General features: G+C 45.6%; 1 protein-coding gene across 2 annotated transcripts in view; it reads right to left on the bottom strand.

The window, feature by feature from the left end:
• The window catches only part of LOC120950142 (GTPase-activating Rap/Ran-GAP domain-like protein 3), a 78,186-nt gene extending 59,936 nt beyond the window's left edge, over nt 1-18,250 (bottom strand). The window contains exons 1-2 of one of the 2 annotated variants that reach the window (XM_040367944.2): nt 17,999-18,250; nt 17,016-17,441 (exon numbers count right to left, since the gene is read on the bottom strand). In XM_040367944.2, coding sequence (XP_040223878.2) covers nt 17,016-17,044 — 29 coding nt within the window. In that variant the 5' untranslated portion in view covers nt 17,045-17,441; nt 17,999-18,250. The remainder of the gene's footprint in view (nt 1-17,015; nt 17,442-17,998) is intronic. The other variant, XM_049605519.1, reaches the window with a different exon arrangement.
• Nucleotides 18,251-19,816: the final 1,566 nt, after the last annotated feature.

The following is a 19,816-nucleotide window of genomic DNA, read 5'->3' as shown; positions in this document are numbered from 1 at the left end:
TAGTCTTGCAGTACCCCACACCATTGCAGGACTTTCTCATCATTCTGAAAGTTAGCAAGGATGTGCCCAAACAACTCACAAAGAAGTAATACCCCGTAGGGTAGATTATAATTTCCTGAAATAACAGATAGTCCCTACAGATTGTCACTTTATCAGGCGGCGGAAGAAAACAGCACCGGTACGGTAGACCAGCAAAGGCTGCTAAATAAATAGCCCGTGGGCTGCTTGCTCCTAACACGTTGAGTCACACTCACACACACATGCCTAGTACGTTCAGGTATGTCGGTTGGCATGCCGGCACGTTAACACGTGTGTATGTGTAGGTGTGTATGCAGAGGTAGATTAGCTTCCTGGCGGTTCACTACCAACCGCACATCGTATATCGTAGCTCTTTGATCTTAAGTTCTGACATCAGTAACAACAACAACAACAACCATCACCAAAAAACCGGAACCATATAGATCGGTACGAATTTTTCCTACCTACCAAAGGTTTACTTGCTGTTCTACTGGATGGATCAATTTTGGATGAAATAGGGACTGCTTGTTTGGGTTTGGGCTTTGGTAGACCACAAAAACTTTGGCACGGATGCACGATAACAGCTACCATTCGGAAATGAAGCGTAGCGAAGGATCGAATGGGCTTCGGGAGGAAAAGTGATTTGAAAAAGCGCCTTTAGGCGCACGTTAAATGCTATTAAATGGGGATGCTAATTTATTGACTTTATTTGAAAACTTTTGCAGCTGTAAGATATAAAATGGAAGGTGAAACATGTGTTTGTTCTGTGTGTTCTTGTTGCGAACCTTAGGTATGCAATCCGCAGTGTTTTAAACGCCATAAGGTATGCAATTAGCATTACAACTCTTTGATGTAAACCCTTCTTAAGAAATTAATTTACTCATTAACCTTGTCTGCTGTTGAGCTGTATTAAAACCTACCTTATAGTAACTACCTATGAAACCAAACCTAACAACTATTGGAGTTTAGTATTCACCCAGCAAAACAAGGCTAATGACAGTTTGAGAAGATACCCAAAACTGATTCGAAAATCAACCCTAAAATTTAAAGACTTTCTTCAATCAATCACCTCATAATCCTCCTCATTCATGCTTTTAAAGCTTTCCAACCGTATCTCCTTTCAACCCAAAGTGTCTTTTGGACCAGATTCTTCCACTCTCACCGTAATCCTTGAAGCCCTGCAGTCCGTCCGGAAGCGTTCAAAACTTTCCAATTCCACCGAATTGCGGAAAATAAGGGTTATGCCAACGCCAACGCTTATTCTCGTCACGTAGCTTTCCGGTCAACATTGCCAATCCGCACACTGGCAGACGGAAAATGAGAACACAAAATCCAAATTCTGCCGGCCTTCTCTTTCGCAAGGCAGAATAAATCTGGCGTGCCGATTAGCTGCTAGCCCAGCCTTGCTGCTGTAATAAATTGCATAACCCAGCGCCCTGTGCGCTATGCAAAGCTTGTGCGCACTGTAGCAACATTGCAATTACATAACTTCAAACCTCCCACCACCTTTCTGAGGATAGTAATTTGCATTCTGTAGAGTGTGTAAAAAAAAAAAAGAAACGAACGCCACAAAACATCTTCACTGCAGTCACAATGGAAGAAAGGTGAACTCATCGCATAATGAGCAAATGAAGCGTACTCTTCTAAATTGTCATTCTTTGCCCGAACGCCACTGCCAAATGCTGTGCTGTGACGACAGATTTAATCCCCGCCGCCTGGTGCTTCTCACTTCTCACCTTACCAAGCTAGCAGGGCGGAAGTGGCAATAGCATTGCCACTCTGCAGGACGTGATTCTATTCGCTTGCGCTGTGGCACTTTGCTGCAGCAACGTAGAAAACAAAAAAAAATAATACAAGATAGTTAGAGCGGAGCGATCACCGGTCTGCTGATACTGCAACATTCCGGTTCTCAGCCGGAGCCAACCGAATCCCGCAACCGGTAATCTGGTCTAAGAGGATCCAAAGCTGGACCCAGCTGACAGAAAGTGCCCGGGGAAATGGTTCAGCTGAGCCAAACGCTGCAGACCCTTTGGAAGATTTGCTTCAATCGATGCAATCGATCGTGCTGCCTCTGCCGCTCGCTCTACCTTTCGAGCACAAATCTTTCAAACTTCTTCACCCGTTTACCCGTGTTGTGGTTTTCGGTCGCAGACAGTTTTCTGCCCTGATGCTGTGCTGCACACGTGAGCCCCAGATTGTTTCAAGCAACCACGAGCTGGAAGCTGTGGGTTTACATTTTACTCACCGAACAATGTGTATGAGCCCGGCAGGCAGAAGCAACGATGGGGCCGACTTCAGCATCATTTCCTTAATGCTTGATTTTAATGCGCTCACCAAAATTCGCGCTCGTGCGAAAACCGCCGACGCAAACTTTTTGGAGCACCGGTGAAAATTTCTTCATCAACAATCTTATACGCCCGAAAGTGGGCCACTTGCCGCTACACCGGCTCCGTTCGTATGAGTCGAAACGTACCGTCAACAATCAGTTTCTCGTTATCGTTCACCAGTCGTTGGTGAGCTGGTGGTGGTGGCTGGACCGGCAAGTGCTGATACCGATAGTGTCTGGTGCGTGTTTTGCCTTCGCAACGGTAAGCGGCATTGCATTGAATATGATTTTAAATAAACGCTCGAAAGGAAACACTCTCCCTTTCATGTGCTGCTCTTGTCTTTTTTTGTGTATAGTTTTATGGAAGCCTTATCGCTTCACAGAACGGATTGTGCTCGTTTAGTGTGGGAGTGGGCAAACGAGAATTTTTCTTTTCAGAAGGGTTTTGTTTTTCGGGTTTGCTTTTGGGGTAGGCGTAACTTCATGTATGTCATTATATTCAATAAAGAAATAAAAAAACGGGCAAGGGATTCAAATTAAGAACAAAAGCAGGATAAAAGGAAAGCATCTTTGGCGGAGACGCGAACGTTGTACAAATATTCAGATTCAGAGCATGATGCTCCAGGTATTATTAAAAAACGTAAAATATCCTCGATGAAGGCGAATAGAAACACACCCAGCACGCAAGATGTAGAAGCAAACATTAAAGTAATATTCTTTATTATATCTTTCACACATTCGGCACTTTAGTCTCATGTTAATGTCTACTGCTAGGCATAGCATAATCTTCCTTTGCATTCCTTGCCCGCTTGTGTAATTATCTTCTGAGTTGTGCTTTCAATTTTAATATAAAAGTGTCCACCATAAGATCAGAAAGCACACAAGCAAGTAAACTCAAGCGCTCTAGGTATTTAAGATGGGACCATAAGAAAAGCGTAATTGTACATTTTCCTATAAGACTTTCTCTCCTCTTATTAACTCAACTTCAAAGCAATGGAAGCGTTTAGAATAATCAAGAACTAAACTTCGTTTTCCACGCCATATGATCCTCTCAAAAGATTAAAGCAAAAAGGTACCAAAAAGGTATTTAGAAAATTATCCATAAAACGGATCAAATATCCATATGGAATTATTACCCATAATTCCCAACAACAGCAACCAGGCGCCTCCATTTAAATCATCTCTATTTTATTGCCGAGAAAAAACCCGCTTCATGGTCCATTCGAAAAGATTATTATGATTTTCCACCTACTAAAGGGAACATCTAATTCACTTGGGACTAATGTTCGGCATGGGACGACGGTTGTTGAGATAAATCCCTATTAAACCACATTATGCACCAAAAAGTTTCCCTGAACCCCATCCCGACCCTAACTAATGTACAATCAAATAACATGTAAATAAACCATCCAAAAGCACTGATTTAATCGCAACCCAGCGTAACAGCTTAACCTCCAACAAGGAACCACTATTGGCTTGCTACTATCGCTGTCGTGGCAAACAAACAATAACCAAACATAATCATCAATCGGAATTGCATTTCGCTCGTTCGCATCATCCGCTTCAACTAACCCGAGCCTGCTCCACTGCCTCACTGGAATCCCCCCCTTTCCCACACAAATGATAAAGTGCCAATTGATTGGAAATGATTTTGTCTGTCGGCTGCTGAAACTCGAAACGACCGGTCCCCTTTACTGGCACGTATAACTTTGGTCAAATTGCAATCCGTACAGCAGCAGCAGTAGTAGCGGCGGCGGTAGCAGAGTGATACTGATCCATTCCCCTTTACAACTTTCCACGGAGTCCCGCGGTGTGCGGCAGATGGGAAAACATCGTATCAAATCCCGCGCCTGACGATATCGTGTCTTGTTTACAGATAAATGATAGGCCTCTCGGATCATAACGAATGCCGCAGTTTGGCGTGCTGTATCGAATTATTATCCTACGAGAGGTCGGAGCAAGGGAGAAGGCGGTTAGAGCGATGTTCCTATCCGGCTAGACACGGTTATGCGCAAATCAAACAATACCATGGTGAGTTTGTATGTGTGTTTTTGGGATGGGCAGCTGTTTTTTTTTTGTTGTTTGTACACATGCTCCCGAGATGGCTCTCGGTGCAGGAATTGAACAGTCGGGGCCACATGTCCCGACCATAAGCTGGCGGCATTAAACATCGGACGCGGGATTGTGCGATGGTACTTCGATGTTGCCCATAATGGATGTGCTTCTTGGGGTCATAAATCTCGCCATCTCTCGGGGGAAAGAGCTAGACAAATGGACGAGGTTGTTTGCTGGCAGCCAGTGTCTGCAAAACCTTACGCAATAAATCGTGCACAGCGAGTAATTGGTGACTTTTAAAGAGCTCTCGCTGGGTCGTTTCTAACCTGGCACATAAAAGGTCAGCAAACTTGTCTAGCTCAGTAACTTCAGCATACGACAACACTCGCTCTGTACTTTGCTACTCGTTGGGTAATTATAACTGAATTAAATTTCATTACAATAGCTTTCCGGCACAACAAGCCAGACCATTGTTTTCTAAACCTTTTCGTATCAACTACCTCGTCTTCTCGAGGCTCGTCGCTCGCTCAGAGCGTAGATAGCAAAACAGTAAGTTTGCATAATCAAATCAATTTGGCGGCCAACTTTATGGAAACAAAAACTCATTCCCCATGCATGATGCTGCCCGAGTCTGCTAGCTCGGGAATGGAGTGCTGCGGTCGATTACTACCATTAAATAACCACTCGACAAACCTAGCACCTTCCCTGTCTTCCAAGCGCTCATCCCGAACAGGACACAGCTCTGCCACAGTGCACAAACAGCAAACAGAACATGTTAATTTAAGCACCAAGTCGAGGCCGACAAATAACATACACAAATACACACAACACAGAAGCACCTGCACTGTCGTACACAAGCAGCAAGCAGCCATACCATCACCGTTTTGGGTAAACATTCCACAAGCAGGGGCTCAAGTTTTGCTAGCGTTGAGAAAATGCAACACTTAGTATATTGCAGCCTCGAGCCCGTGCACCGACCGTTGCCAAGGGGATAAAGTGTGGGAAACTCGCAAATCAATAGGAATGGATTGGAGGGAATGCAGACGGATGGAGCTTGGAAACTTGCCCCTGTACTACACATGGCAACATACTCATACGGTCGCCCGCAGTTCTTGATTTCTCCCCCACGTGTGGGGTCCTAGGGTTGGAGGTGATTAATGATGGCAAAGTAGCACCTTCGCTCGGAAGGAAAGTAAACAAGCAACAGGGAACGGTGAAAACGAGCTGTGAACTGTAGCCTTCTGGAGAAATCATACTGAACAAGGCACGGCCGGTGCAGGATGAAAGTGGTTCGAATTATTGACCCGAAAACGGTGAAAGTCATTAGGAATCGTCATTCTGGGGGTGCAACTGAAAGGGATGGAAGAAAAAAAAGCTTGCCATTATTACATGAGACCATTAAGCTTTCCTTTTCTACGTTTATCTTAATTATGATGTAATTAATTGCTGTTGATCAAAACGGAACCTTAATAGAAAATGTGTAGAAAAGCAGTTTGATTCTGTGTAGAAAATAAATCCACAAAAAGCAAAGGTATTGCTACAAAAAAACTCCTTCCAAACCGACTGAAATGCTGCAACATTTCTGGATCAGGTATCGATTTTCCTTCCTTTGCCAAACACGTTTCACCCTCCTCACGTCCTCACTGACTGACCTACATTGAAAGGGGGCGGAACGGACCCATTTATGGCACGGAAGAATCGTTCTCGAGCATCGTTAGGGCGTGATGAGGTACATGACTAACACGACACGCTTGTCGCTTCGCTTTACCGGCACGAGATATGGGCCACCCGTAGCCTCCTGGTCTCCGTTGGATAGGCTCAGGGGTAAACAAAACGAAATGATAATACAAATCGTCACACCGTCTCACACACACACACACACTGTGCGTCCTAGACCAGAAAATGAAGTGCCCGTTCGGAATAGGGACAATGATGTCCGCCCTCAAGCTGTGGGTGGATAGTCTTTTGCAAAATGCCCATGACCTGACCTAGCCCACCCGGTGGCGGGGAAGGGGGGAGAGTGAACCATCCCATTTAAGGTCAACAAGCCGGAACGCGGGATGATACTTTATATCAAGTGTCAGTACCGGCCATGTTTGACGGTTGTCATTTCCAAGCCGAGAAGCAGCAGGGCTTATTAACGCGTTGTTTCACGCCCCATCGAGTGTTGCGGTAATTGCACTGTAAGTAAGTGTATTTTAATTTTATGTTGGAAAAACACTCATGAGATGGTGTTGGTGATGAGTAGTGGTTTCATTAATTGCTTTTTTAAATGTGTCTCTTATCAGTTGAAAGCGCATCGAATATAAACAGTTTAATGTTTTAATGAATTTTTACATAAAACTTCACCCTCATTGCCATTGGCTTCATTTTTTCATAACACTCTACTGGGTTGCAAGTCGCTACGCTGAACAACCATTAACAACAGCACACGAAACGCTCAATTCGTTGCACCGCAATTCTACAAACTACCGGGCGCCTCCATTTTCCACCACAACCTTAGCGTCTAGTGGCCACATAGTTCGTTGGCAATTACCCACACACACACACACACAATGATGCCGTTCAATATCTCTCTGATTGTTAAACGCGGAATTTACGCTCCGAACATGCATGCTAAACCTCTTCAAACAGCACTTACGATACATCGCTTCTGAATCGCTTCCGAATGCATCACCGAGGCGCTTAATATATTGGCAATTGATTTTACCGTGGCGCTGTTTGCAACCCTCACCTCACCAAGCCAGTAAATGCCATCGAACGAGGTCAAGTGTAAGCGCATCCTTGCGAGCATCGTGCCCCGGACGGCGGTACGTGTGCGATCGTCGTGGAAATCTGTTACAAACCGTCCGGTACAGGTACAGGGTAGTACGTGGGCAAGATTTATTGTACGGAGTTGTTCACGAGCGCGTTCGCACTGCGCACCCCGGATGGCCTGTCCGTTGTTTGATTGATTGTGGCAATGTGTTGATATTCGTTACACGGCCCCAGCTCACTAGCTGGTGTTTGTGCTTGTGTCTATGCCACACGACACTCGAAATGGAATGGAACTAGATTTATGGACGGTTATTCTTTCCACATTTCCCTTTTGTTTATGGGCTTTTCGTTTCAATTTCCAGTGAAATTACAGCTCAGCAGTAAGCTGAGTTAAGCGCCTCGTATGAAATTATAGTTTAACCGGTATGAGTTAGATGCATTAAACGACCCACCCGGTTGGAAAGATGGCTGGTGCGCTCGGTGCACCATCAAGGTACACCTGGGAGCAACTAATAAATAAACCAGTTATTTCACCTTCACCAGGCACACCCAGGGTCCCAGGGAGCAGTGCTGTCGTTTTCACGTTTTCTTTCCCCGCCTGTGTAGCCTTGTGCTAGCTAATGGAATGGCACCTGCATTACAACCAAGTTCTGCTGCTGCTGCTGCTGGCCACTTAGAACGACGGCTACAGGTCAAGTGGCTGTAGTTTCGTTCATAATCTAAAGGATCTACGATTAAAGTGAAATTCATTTCACCTCTAAAAGCAACAGCAAGCTGCGGCCGAGTTGAAAGTCCTCGTAAACCAACTAGCTTTTGCTGTCACTAGAGGGATTAAAAAGCAAATTAACAGCCCTATCTTATAAGAGGGTTAATATGAATTAGGTTTAGCAACCTTCGCGACTGTTTCACTGCGCCGGAAGGCTCTCTAAATCCACTCACGCTAAACCATTGAACAAAATAACGAAACAGTTTCTCCCACTTTGTCGGGGTAAAATTTTTCAATACTGTCCCACTCGATTACAGTGATGAAAAGCCCGCACACGACCCCTAGGGGGAGGGAAAGAATCGAAACAGACCGACAGTCCATTGGAGACCTAATTTATCTAAGCCGCCGTAGAAACGTTCCGGCCCACTGCACTCCATCAGCCGTAATGGGTTCAATTTAATGTTGCCAATACACAATCCACCACCGGCCATGTCCGAAATGAAATGAAAAAACCCAACTCGCGATCCACACTGCCCCAGAGACACTCTACACTTCGTCAAAAAAAATAAAAAAAAAGATGTAACCGTTTCATTGCGTTTCATCAGTCGGGCATGACCGGGCGCTCGATTTAATTTAATTTGCCTCGATTCAATTGGCTACCGGTTCCGGCTTCGCCCCGAACTGTGGAAGAAAGAGGAATCCAAGGGCCAGGGACACAGTTTATTTGATCCTCAAGATCACTCGGTACGACTTGGCGGGCGTTTTATTATTATTTTTTTTGTTCTGTCACTGTAGCTCGTCAGTTGTGAATTACGGTGTTAAGGGGGGGCAGGGCACGGCTTTAAAGCAAGCAGAAGCAAAAGCACGCTTAATATCACCCGAAAGAACACCATTTGTCGGTGAGTAAGCTTTGTGCCAAACGCAAAAGCGCGAGTACGCAAATGCGGAGAACGCTCGCCATGGCGCTTTACATCACTTCTCGGGGGTAGATTGAATATTGAAACCACCAAACCGTCAACTGCACGTGTTTGTAAAGAAGTTTTTTTTCTGTTCATGTCGCCCTTAGTGTTACTTCTTTTCAGTAAGAGCGTTTTTAAGGTTACCCTGGATGATATTGAAACATATTTACCCAGCACAATGCAACGCGTTTCATGTTCACCGTGCACCGTGTAAGCGTGTAGCAGAAAAGCTGTACCGCGGTGACATTCACAAACATGCTCATAATAGTACGTTACATTGGGAGTTGGGAAAATTCGTTTTAAAAGTTATAATTGGAAAACACACATATTTGGGGAAAATTTCAATCATGCATACCAGTGTAGCAATTGCCACTGAAGCTACAATGAAACAATTTCAACCGGAAGGAATAAAGCGGCTCTTCAAGCTAACCCGAAAGGTATCTAATTTTCCAGTAGCAGCAGCACCAATCAACGTGCACATAACATGGCCTCAAAACATTTGAGTAGGTAGTAAACATAAAGCCTGTCCCACGCGCACCAAACAAAACAACGTTACAAGCTAAACGTATGACACAGGACATGATTTGGCAAAGCTCCTCCTCCATAAAGCATTAAAAGTGGCTCAAAAACAGTGATAAAAATTCGGACATAAGCTCCGGCCATATAACTTTGGGCTATTATATTTTTTTGAAGCTTGTTCCGTTCGAACGAACAATGTGAGCAACCAAAAAAAAGTGCTCTCTCGTAGCGTGGGGATAGGAATTATGTTTGCAGCCGGCTCGCGCATACTAACCCAGCATGTCGTAAATTAAAGCTCATAGGTTACACAACTCCATCAAACACTGCAGCGGCTCTAAACGGCGTGTGTTACTGGCGATTCGTTCTATCTGTGTGTGTGCGCGCTTGTGGGTAAGCCAATGCCAAACGCACAGTTTATGGGTACCATCAAAAGCCACATGGCTTACTCGGTGTCTGTTTAGTAGTTCTGCTTGTTTTGTTGCTGTTTTTGTATTCCATCCGCTTTATTCAGGTATCGAACGCCGCTGCTCTGCCCGCTTGGCATAATTTACAAAGTTACAAGCTCGTGCTATTTATAGCGTTCGTTCTGGACACAGCATGCTGTTCCGCAAACAGTAGATGCTTTATGCCCATGGATTATCTCTAAATCTGCTGTGCTTCAATGTGCGTAATAATTACAGGCCTTGCCTGCAAAACAAAGCAACTTCTTACTGCGGCAAAATTTATTGAAGCGTTATGCACAATACGAAAGCGGCATGGTATGGCACTGTCCAGGCCATCCCCCGGTTTCAGACGCGGTAGAATGTTCAACCATTTTCGGTTCATCCCTCATACTAACCGGATGAAACAACATTTTCGAGAGAGAGAGAGAGAGAGAGAGCGAAAGAAAGGGAAACAACGAAGTGTCTCATTGCTCGCCACAAAGATCGGTCGGCGCTTCTCCTTTGTCCTTCCTGCACGCGTTCGATAAGACAACAAGAGGCCGGCTTTCCGATTCAATACACTCTTGACCTACTTCCCTGCACACGCTTACCGAATCCCGGTTGCTGCGGTGGCGGTAAAAAGCTGCCGTGAAGTACTCCTTCACACGTTCTACGTTCGAGCTATTCGCACCAGGGCGGCTCACGCCCCAGAGGTAAGCAAGGTTTGTCTCGAGGCACTCCTTTGTTTGTTTACCGAACGAAAGAAGCGGGTTGTGTGTATGGAGGCTGATAAAAGCGCGCGGTGGAAAACTTTACATGCTCCGTGTATGTGTGTGTGTGTGTGATTGTTTTTCTCTCCTTTGCACGCTTCAAAAGCTTCCCTCAAACGTGCCGACACCGGCAAATAGCAAAAACGGAACGCAAATTCGTGCGCCGTTTGATAGGTTGTAATTAAATACACGTGACACTGGCACTACCCTACCCTTTAATTTTCGAACGAAGTTTCGTCGGTACGACATTAAACCTGTTCATTACAATCGAGAAGCTGATTGCTTGGTGCCTTGCCATACGTGAGTGTGGGAAGTCATTTCGACAACAACAAGTAATTGCAAGCGTTCAGAAACATTTCTATGAATTTTAGGTGCTAGCGCGACTTGTTGAATATAGTGCGTTGATTGCTGACGACTGAGCACATTGGAATCGATTGGTTGGATCGAGCGTACTTTGCCCCACTCGACCAGCTCGAGCCACTAGCTCCGAATACATAACCTTGTGGGGCATTATTCAAATGTCTGGCATATCGATTTTCCGCACCCATTATCGGCAGCTGGGCCGATGGACGATCGAGGAAACCGAACCCGCCAGCGCTACACACCCAGTCAAACAATCAACAAACAACGTCCCATCTGAACGTGAACAAACACAAACTCACACACATAGACACTTACACAAACAACACACCCAAAGTAACTCAGCTTCGGTCCAATATTTTCTGTCCGTACCCCTCCGGGTGAATAAATTCCCCCGCCCCTGTATCGTGTGTCCCCTTTTCCCCATCATCCACCCCTGCAAGGAAGCAAATTGAAACATTCCGCCATCCTCGGCCACGTGCCGTACGCGGTCCATCGCCAGTGGTTTGATCAGAGATTTCAGCGCTCTCCACCACGCTCTCGGGACGGATACACCGGAACACGAACGAACCAAAAACAAAAAAAAAAAACATTTCCTTCCGCGACACGACAGGCGTTTGCTTTTCAGTGCGAAGCCAACTGGGGGGTGGGTGTGATCCATGTTTGCCTACCCTGCCGTCTTGCCGTCTGCCGAGAATGATGAGATCGGTAGCGTACATGCCAACGTCTGGCTTGCGTCCTGAATAGTGGTGCGCTGACAGTGTCTTACGATTTATCCTAAGAGTATATTCTCCACCGTGCTTTCGTCCTTCATCCCTCCTTTTCTTCCTCCGTTAACCATCAAAGTAGAATGTTATTGTTTCCTGTCCTTCCTGTGCATGTTCTTGGGCATGTTTATGGCAAGTCCCACAGCGCAAAGTCACATCTCGTGCAAGCGGGAGAAGTGAACCCGTCGTCTTCTCTAGCGCCGTCCCCGACACGAGCACGATGTGCAGATTGTCTCGCTCGAGCTTCGAGCGAACCGTTTGCGGCAGTGGGTTGTTTATAGCCCGTATTTAGAATGCAATTTTCGGACATATTACTGCTGGGACATTCCATTTGCTGTCCACTTCCCCCATATTGGTTATTGAAAGTGATGAGAATATCATCAGCACGAGCCAGCGCACTAGCGGTTGCGTACGGGTCCGTGTGTCGTCCCCGTTCGGCCAGGCGTACAATCACGACTGGATGCGCTTATCGGGCCCCCGATCCAACCAGCCGTCAACTGTCAACCTTTTTCTCACACAACGTCGCACTTCGACATGACGATTATGGGACTTTGGAGCCTTACCGAGCGCGGGCATTGCAGCGACGCATCCATCCAATCGTTAGGATATGAGGGCGTTTTCCTTTTCTTTTTTTCTCTCCTCCTGTTTTTTATCTGCACACTCACCCCACTGCTCACTAGTTGGTAGTGCTTGTTTGCTCTTGTCCTAGTCATTAGAACCATTCGTACGTGAATAAGTCACGTCAGCGTAGCAGTGACATGTAATGGTGACCCCGAGAGTAGACAACAGAACGAATAGAGTGAAAGAAACAAAAAAGCATACACCCAACCATGCTCGCCAAGAGCAGGAATCGATGTCAGGGAGGTTCCGCACATGTGACACTACCGCCCGGCTTGTTCTCGTTGATGGCCGCCAGAAACAACACCCACTATTTCATGCTGTCCATACTTCATCCACCGCCGCCCATGGTGTGTTCTGGTGGAGCACTCGACACGAGAATCGCATACCAGCAGTCGCTCCCGTCGCTTCCCTACGCTTCGAAGCAGCGCTGGGAGATTACTCATGAGCTTCAGCAGGATTCGTCCTTTTTTCCGCTCCCCACTCGTCAAAATACTTACACGCAACGCTTCACCGAGCATTACGGTCGAGCCAAACCGGGAAATTGTGAAGTTTGGTACTGGGAACCGTCCGATCTGAATACGTGGCAGGCGCAAGACTTATCGGGCACATCTGTACCCATCTGCCCAATGTGGTTCTGTGTATGTTTCCGAGGGGAAAGAGGTAGGGGGGGGGGGGGATGGAAAATAGCCATGAAATGACTGCTTTTTTCGCCCCACGTTAAGCACGAGTCAGACTATCGGAGCATAGCGTAGAAAGCACCGAAACTTGCCGTGCCAACCGGCTTAGCTTTGCTGCGATTATCTCATTGCCTGACTGTTTGACACAAAATGGGATTTCAGTTGCAGGGCGTCGCTTGTGTCCGCCGAGAGTGTGTGTGCGGTGTCAAGAAGTTCGCATCGTAGTACACTTCCGGAGCAAGTTTTAATAATCCCGCCCCGGAAAACGGAAAGTTTAGGCTGTGTCAGACCCATAATCATAAATAACACTACCTTAACGACTGTCGTATGCCCCCGGGGTGGTGTGTAAGCAGCGCACGTCCAACTTGTGACATTTGTGTGATTTTGATTTCGATCTAAGCTAATGACGGCACACTCATATACAGCAGATACGGGCGTAGACTTGTGATGAGATGCGATAAGAGTAATTATCATTTATTTTTGCTTTTACGTGTTCTTTTGGTGAGCCTGGTAGCTTTATATGCCACTTTTAGCGTTATCCACACGATCCCAGGTAGGTGGTGTAATCGGTAACTCGGTGTGTTTGTGACCAACGCCCGCTTTAGTTCAATTCCAGGCATAACATTCAGATCTTCAGCGTTTGTGTCATCGTTCAGTACATGCTCACCGATATTATAGATGGTTTATCTCATTTACTTATCTATACACACTTTGTCTCACACACACACACATACAATACACAAATGTAATAATCTTTTTGCTTTCAAAGACCATTCTCCCTCTCTGGGAGGCTATTTTTCTTTGGACCCTTTTTCCCCCACAAACCATATGTCAACGTTCGCAGCAAACTGTTTTACGTGCCGGGTAAAACTTTGAGCCTTTCTTAGGTTAATACGCTCCGCTTTCCCTTTCCCAAAGGTGACCACAAAAACCGCACTCAAACACATACACACATACGCTGTCGCACAGCAAGTATATATTCTCACACCATTTGTGGTCAGCATGTGAAGAGACGCGCGTGTCTCCGCAACGACGCGTCCATATTTGATTACGTTTCATTTATACTAGAGTGGTAAACCGAAACACACACACACACTTATGCACCCATACATACAGCAGATTTCCAGGTTGAATTTCGAAACCGCTATCTTACTAGCCGAGCCACGCGGCTCACCTTTCAGGTAATGGTAAGCTATAACATCTTTCATTTCGGTAGGCAACAGCTGCTGTCGTTTCTGCTCACCGCCCTACTCTCTCATGTAGGGTTATAAATCTGTTTCAGTTGCCGTGAGATGTATGGTGGGGACTATACCCTCCCACCATGTCTGGCAAAGCAGATCAGCCTGGTCAGTGAACAGGTATTTTAGCTAGCAGAGAACCGGAGAGTAAGCGAGAGCAAACATGGCTCCCCGTGCGGATAAATTGTTTCATTTAGCAAAGCCCCGGGGCCAGAGGTTAGACCGATTTGGGACAACATTCACTTGTTCTGCAATATTTTGGCCTACCCGTCTGCTGAAGTGGATGAAAATTTTCCACCCATCCTCACTCTCCGCACATAACTTTAGCAAAAAATGTCAGCGTCAATAGCAAAAGGCTGACTCGTGTGCAGCTGGGCGGGAAACATCAGCAATTCAGCCCACAGTTATTATTCGTTGCTAAGCTTTGCTGAGCTTTAATGTATGGCGGTGCTGCTGCACTCATCATTATGAGGGCAAGGGGTTGGGTCTGGAAAGCGTGGACGGGTTTTACGGGCCCTCCAAATTCGAGGAACTGTTCAAGCACCGCTTCGAATATCGTATAAAATAGGCATCCGTTGATTGTTCTTTCGGAATCTTTCTTTTGTAAAGTGATGCGAGAAGAGGTTGATTTCGTAGAAAATCACTAAACATTAGCTATTCTACGGAAAGGTAGGTAAGATGAGCGCAAACAAAAAAACATAATGTGTACACAAAGAAAGGAAAGTTTGCGAAGAGGGTGGAATAACATGGATTGTGAAAAATTCAAAGTAAATTCAAGAAATCTTCCCAATGAGCCACATGCAAAAAATACAGTTCTATGACGGGTTGAAATCATGCTAGCATGCATGAGCGGTTAGCGCTTTCATAATATATAGGGGTTGTGATTTTACAGGGTACAGATAATACAGGGTTTCTCTAGCCGGCTCAACATCGGAAGCGAACAATTTAATCCCGTAAAAAACATTTCAACAATAACATTGGAAACTCAAATGATTTTTCATTGGTTGCTCAGTATACGCTCGACATTCATTTGAAAATGTTGAATAAAAATTTTACGGATTGAAAAAGAAGCTTAAGGTGCAGCTAGAGAAACATTGTAAAGACTAGAAAGCGCCTAAAAGTATGCAATATGATAAATATGTATCCTTTCTTTGTGCAAATAAGTGTAACCGGTAGCAAAACGTTGATTTTGCTCTGAAATGCTTTGTTTATTGAAATTCTCAGAGTATTATCTTCTAATAATCAGAGTATATTTACTTTTATTCGTTATGCAATACACGTTGACCGCTTTTTAACAAATAAAATCATTTTAAGCAAAAATAGTAATTTTCTCACTTATCTATTGCAATTACTAAAAAAGCTGATACCATGAGCTACATCATATAATAGATGTATTTTTTCAATTATATTAACATTATTAAAGCTTCGGTCGTATTTTAGATGTAATAGTGGTAATAAATGATCATCTTATAGTTTAATTTAAGTGGAAAAAATTGCCTAATTCTTTGCTAGGTAAATTCATCTACATTCTACGATTGACGTTGAAACAGCAAAGAGAAAAAACACTTAAGTGATACAAACTTCCATGAAGTGTAATACATTACTCTGAACGATTTATACTTCTCCAATTGATAAATGATTCGGCAGAACTCTGTACCATTGAACCCTTCTTTTATGCATCAAAATTAAACCCCAAACTTTGAAAGCAATTCAGCAGCAATAGCAACAACAACAACAACTGAGAAGCTTATCAGTACGCACACGCACTTACGCCGTGCCTGGCACTCCCAACTGGCAGTGCGTTCACCTTCCTAACACGAAAGACTTCTCGACCTCGTCCTGCTCAATGTACAAGCCTCAATCTCAATTAAACCCAACACTCACACACAGCCACCCAGCCGCTTCTAATTGTGTGATTGTGCCAAAGAGAGTGCAATCGTCGCAGAAAAAAAACATAACAGTTGATACAGAACAGTTCTACTACGGTTTTCTGCCTAGGTGAACGTTCGACTAACGGTGCAGAGAAGAGAGAAAACGGTTAAGCACCAACCCTAATGACCCACATTATCGTTGAGGCTGCAAATTTAGCAATTAGCAAATGTACTTTTCGACACAGGCTCCGACGATGGTGCCCGGTGCCGTTCGATAGGCTGTTTGGGTAGGCTCCCTTTTGTGGGTGAGTAGAGCCACCCGTTTCACCTACGATTGCCTGGGAGTTGCGATGGGCGCTGGGTGCTGTGTGCTAAGTATGCCGATATTAAACGATTTATTGATCAGAACGAACGATCCGAGCTGTACCTGCAGGCAGAGCAAAATGCTGATTACATTTGCACGCTTCGGATACTTTAAGTGAAATTTTATTTCTCTATACACACCTTAAGAATATTCGCACTTGCTTAGCAAGAGGAAAAACAAAATTCACACCCAGATAGCATAACTGTTTACACGTAGCTAAACAACCGTCAACATCGATTTTACGACCAAAACACATCAAAGGCAAATAAAAACTGGAAGCAAGCAGTCCAAACAGCTCATCTTGCCCGTCGTGCTGCTGTGTTTGTACTGTGTTGGAAAATTAAACGCAAATAAAACGAGCAAAATCGATAAATGGTGCTGCCGAACGCAGGAGTGTGCCGGCCAGCATTTCGTAACCATTTTATGGCCACCTGATTGGGAAAGTGCCCTACCGATACCGATCAAAAGCTGGCACACACACAGACAGTTTTATTGCTGAAAAATATACCACCAGCCACGAACGTTTGCCGGGTGGCAATCGAACGCAAAGGACATTTATTTATCGCGAGATGTCGGAAAAATTACCTTTGAGCAGTCGTTAAATCCTTATCCATGGTTCAGCTCCAATCGGTTGGATCAGAAGAAGAACTGGCTGCCCCTTCGAGCTGGCCGATCGGGATGGCTAAAACGATTTAGTGTACTCTTGCACTTGACACCTTCTCGGCAGCCACCAGGACCACACACACATACACACACGCTCACGTTATCGTTTCACTGCTTCATTACATAATTTACATTCTCCGCGCAACCAGCACAGTCGCTCTCTAACGGCCTCACGACCAAACGACCAACTGCACACATTTAACGACCATAAAAAGCAATAACGCTCGACACTCGATCGTATATGCTGATGATGCCTTAATTATAATTTTTTTTATCCGTTTTTCCGTGGTTTGTTTTCACTTTCGCTTTTGGGCAATTTCCTTCACACGCACTGCACAACAAGAGACCCTAAAGAGAGGGGCGAAGAAAAACAAAGGGATAGAACGATAGCCATAACAATTAATGTTTGATCAGATTAAAACAGCACCCTTTTCCGCGAAAGCACGCGCGGGACACGCGAAACCACACCACACGACCGACCACACGGGGACGTGTTGCGTTTTTGCGTCCAATTACATTGCCCAAAACCTTCCGTTTTATTTGGTTCTCAACAAGCCAAAATGAGTCGCTTCCTGAAACTGAGCCTAACCCTTTTTTTCGGAACGCTTTGCCGGGCCGTGACCCCGTTTTTACTCCGTTTGATACAATGCAACGTGACACCTCCTAATTGTGATCAGCACATTCGCCTAATCATGATTATTGTTGCCTAACAACGAACCTTCTACAATAAAGCGCACACACATGCCCCCTTTTCGAAACACGGGTGGGGCTCAGCTTCTAGAGGAAGGCCCATATTCGTTGACTGCTTCCTATTACCAATTTTAGTCCCTATTTCTCTCCCCTTTCATGCCACGGAAATGCAATTTTTAGGCTGCACCGTAACCGGTGAGTCCCTGTGCACAAACCTGCAAACTGGAACGCAACTTCCGTGCCACAACGACAACACATACGCACACCACACGCTGATCCTACACACCCACTTGAACCCGCGATGAAACACACTTCACCGTGCGAGAGGCTGTTCCGTCGTCGCCGTGTTTCGAGAGTTTCACGCAAGCCACCAGCAAGCCACCAGCCACGCCGAAACTAAACCATAGCAGATGATTTTTCACACCAGACTGAATGATGATGAAATCTGTGACTGTAAGGGGCTTCCGAGCCCGAGTGCCGAACGGTGGCGCGAAAATGAAACCGAAACCAACGGACGCGTGCGTGTGTGTGTGTCTGTGTGTACGATTGTGGGAGCAGGCAAAGACGAAGGCAAAACGGACTGGCTGGTGGGTGTTTTGGGTTGGGTCGGTTCGGTCGGTTCGGTACGGGCCGGTCCGAGCGCTTTGTGTACCACTCATCGAGTTACTGGAACGGTCGGAGAGGGTTGGGTCTTTTTTTAAAAAAGGAGGAGATTGGGTGAGCAAGCATGGAGCAATTACAAAGATGCCGGTTGACGCTCAAGACGGACGCCTTTCATTCATGCTTTCGACGCAACGCAAGGGACAAAACAAAACAAAATCGTTCGTTAAATCTTACGGGTGGGATTGGATTGGGGAGTATTTCGCTCTGACAGTAAAGAGATTGCACAGTGGCGAATTAAAAACACGAAGAAAGGGGAGCTTATCATAAACAAACAACACATTTATTGTTCTTTTAAAATGCATTGACTCAAACTGCATCAAATAATCCTTGTAAAATGTAACTTCAAACAATTATAAACCTTTTTGCTTGACCTGTTTCAATTATTTTTTAAATAATAAGTTCCGCTCTCAATTTTCCATCACAATGGAAGCATTCTTCCGCCACCCACAGCACACGCCTTACGCACACGTGACGCCGTAATCTTCGTCGTCGTCGTCGTCGCAATGGCAACCACTGCACTGAGCGACTCCGACACTCTGTGCGAGATCGCGCGAGTACCCAGAAGCAGCAGCACCCTAAATGAGTGCCCTGTTCCGGGTTGTAATATCATTTACCGAAGCTTTTAATCGAATTCCTTTCGGCAAGAGCAGGCCGAAGCGAAGTGCTACACTCGCATACACTCATGCGGACAGGCAGGCGTACGCTTTTACTATTTCGTCGTCGTAGAGCTCGTTTTGCGTTGAGCCATTCTTTGTCTCTGGCGTTCTATTTTGACTTTCGAGAGTTGGGCACGCTGGAGGATGTGCCGCGTTGTTTTTTTTGGTGGTAAACAAGGTCTCCAAAACACTGTGACGCAGCCTGTCACCCATACATAATGTATGTGCTCTGGGCCGTGCTGAGTAGGGAAGGTTTTTCGCAGGGGGGCTAAAAAGCCACCAAAAAGCGCATAGACGGATGCGAAGAAACAACAGCAGTCAATGGCCAATGGGGTAAAAAAAAAACGCAGAGCACACCCGAAACGTACGTGAATACAATTTTTCATTCGAATCAGTCCTTCCTAACCGCGCCTTTTCCGTGGATGGTTGCCTCTATTTCCCCCGCCTTCGGGCTGCGGCGCTAAATTGTTTCTTTTCATCCGCCGCGATGAGCGGTCGTTGAATTATGAATACACAAATACCATACACACACACAGGCACAAACACACGCGAGGGAAGCAGGGAACGAACAAGCGCTACGCCTGTGGCCTGTGCTTACTCAACACCGCAAAGATGATATGCAAATTAACGATCGATTCGAAGATAGGAAGCGGCACGGGATGCGCTCGGCGCTTTCGACTCTCATCAACCGGCGCGGTGTCACGCTTTTTCGTG

The sequence above is a fragment of the Anopheles coluzzii genome, chromosome 2 (genome assembly GCF_943734685.1).
Source record: "Anopheles coluzzii chromosome 2, AcolN3, whole genome shotgun sequence".
Taxonomy (NCBI): Eukaryota; Metazoa; Arthropoda; class Insecta; order Diptera; family Culicidae; genus Anopheles; species Anopheles coluzzii.
The sequence above is the reverse complement of the archived record's forward strand: the minus strand, read 5'-3'. Positions and strand labels throughout refer to the sequence as shown.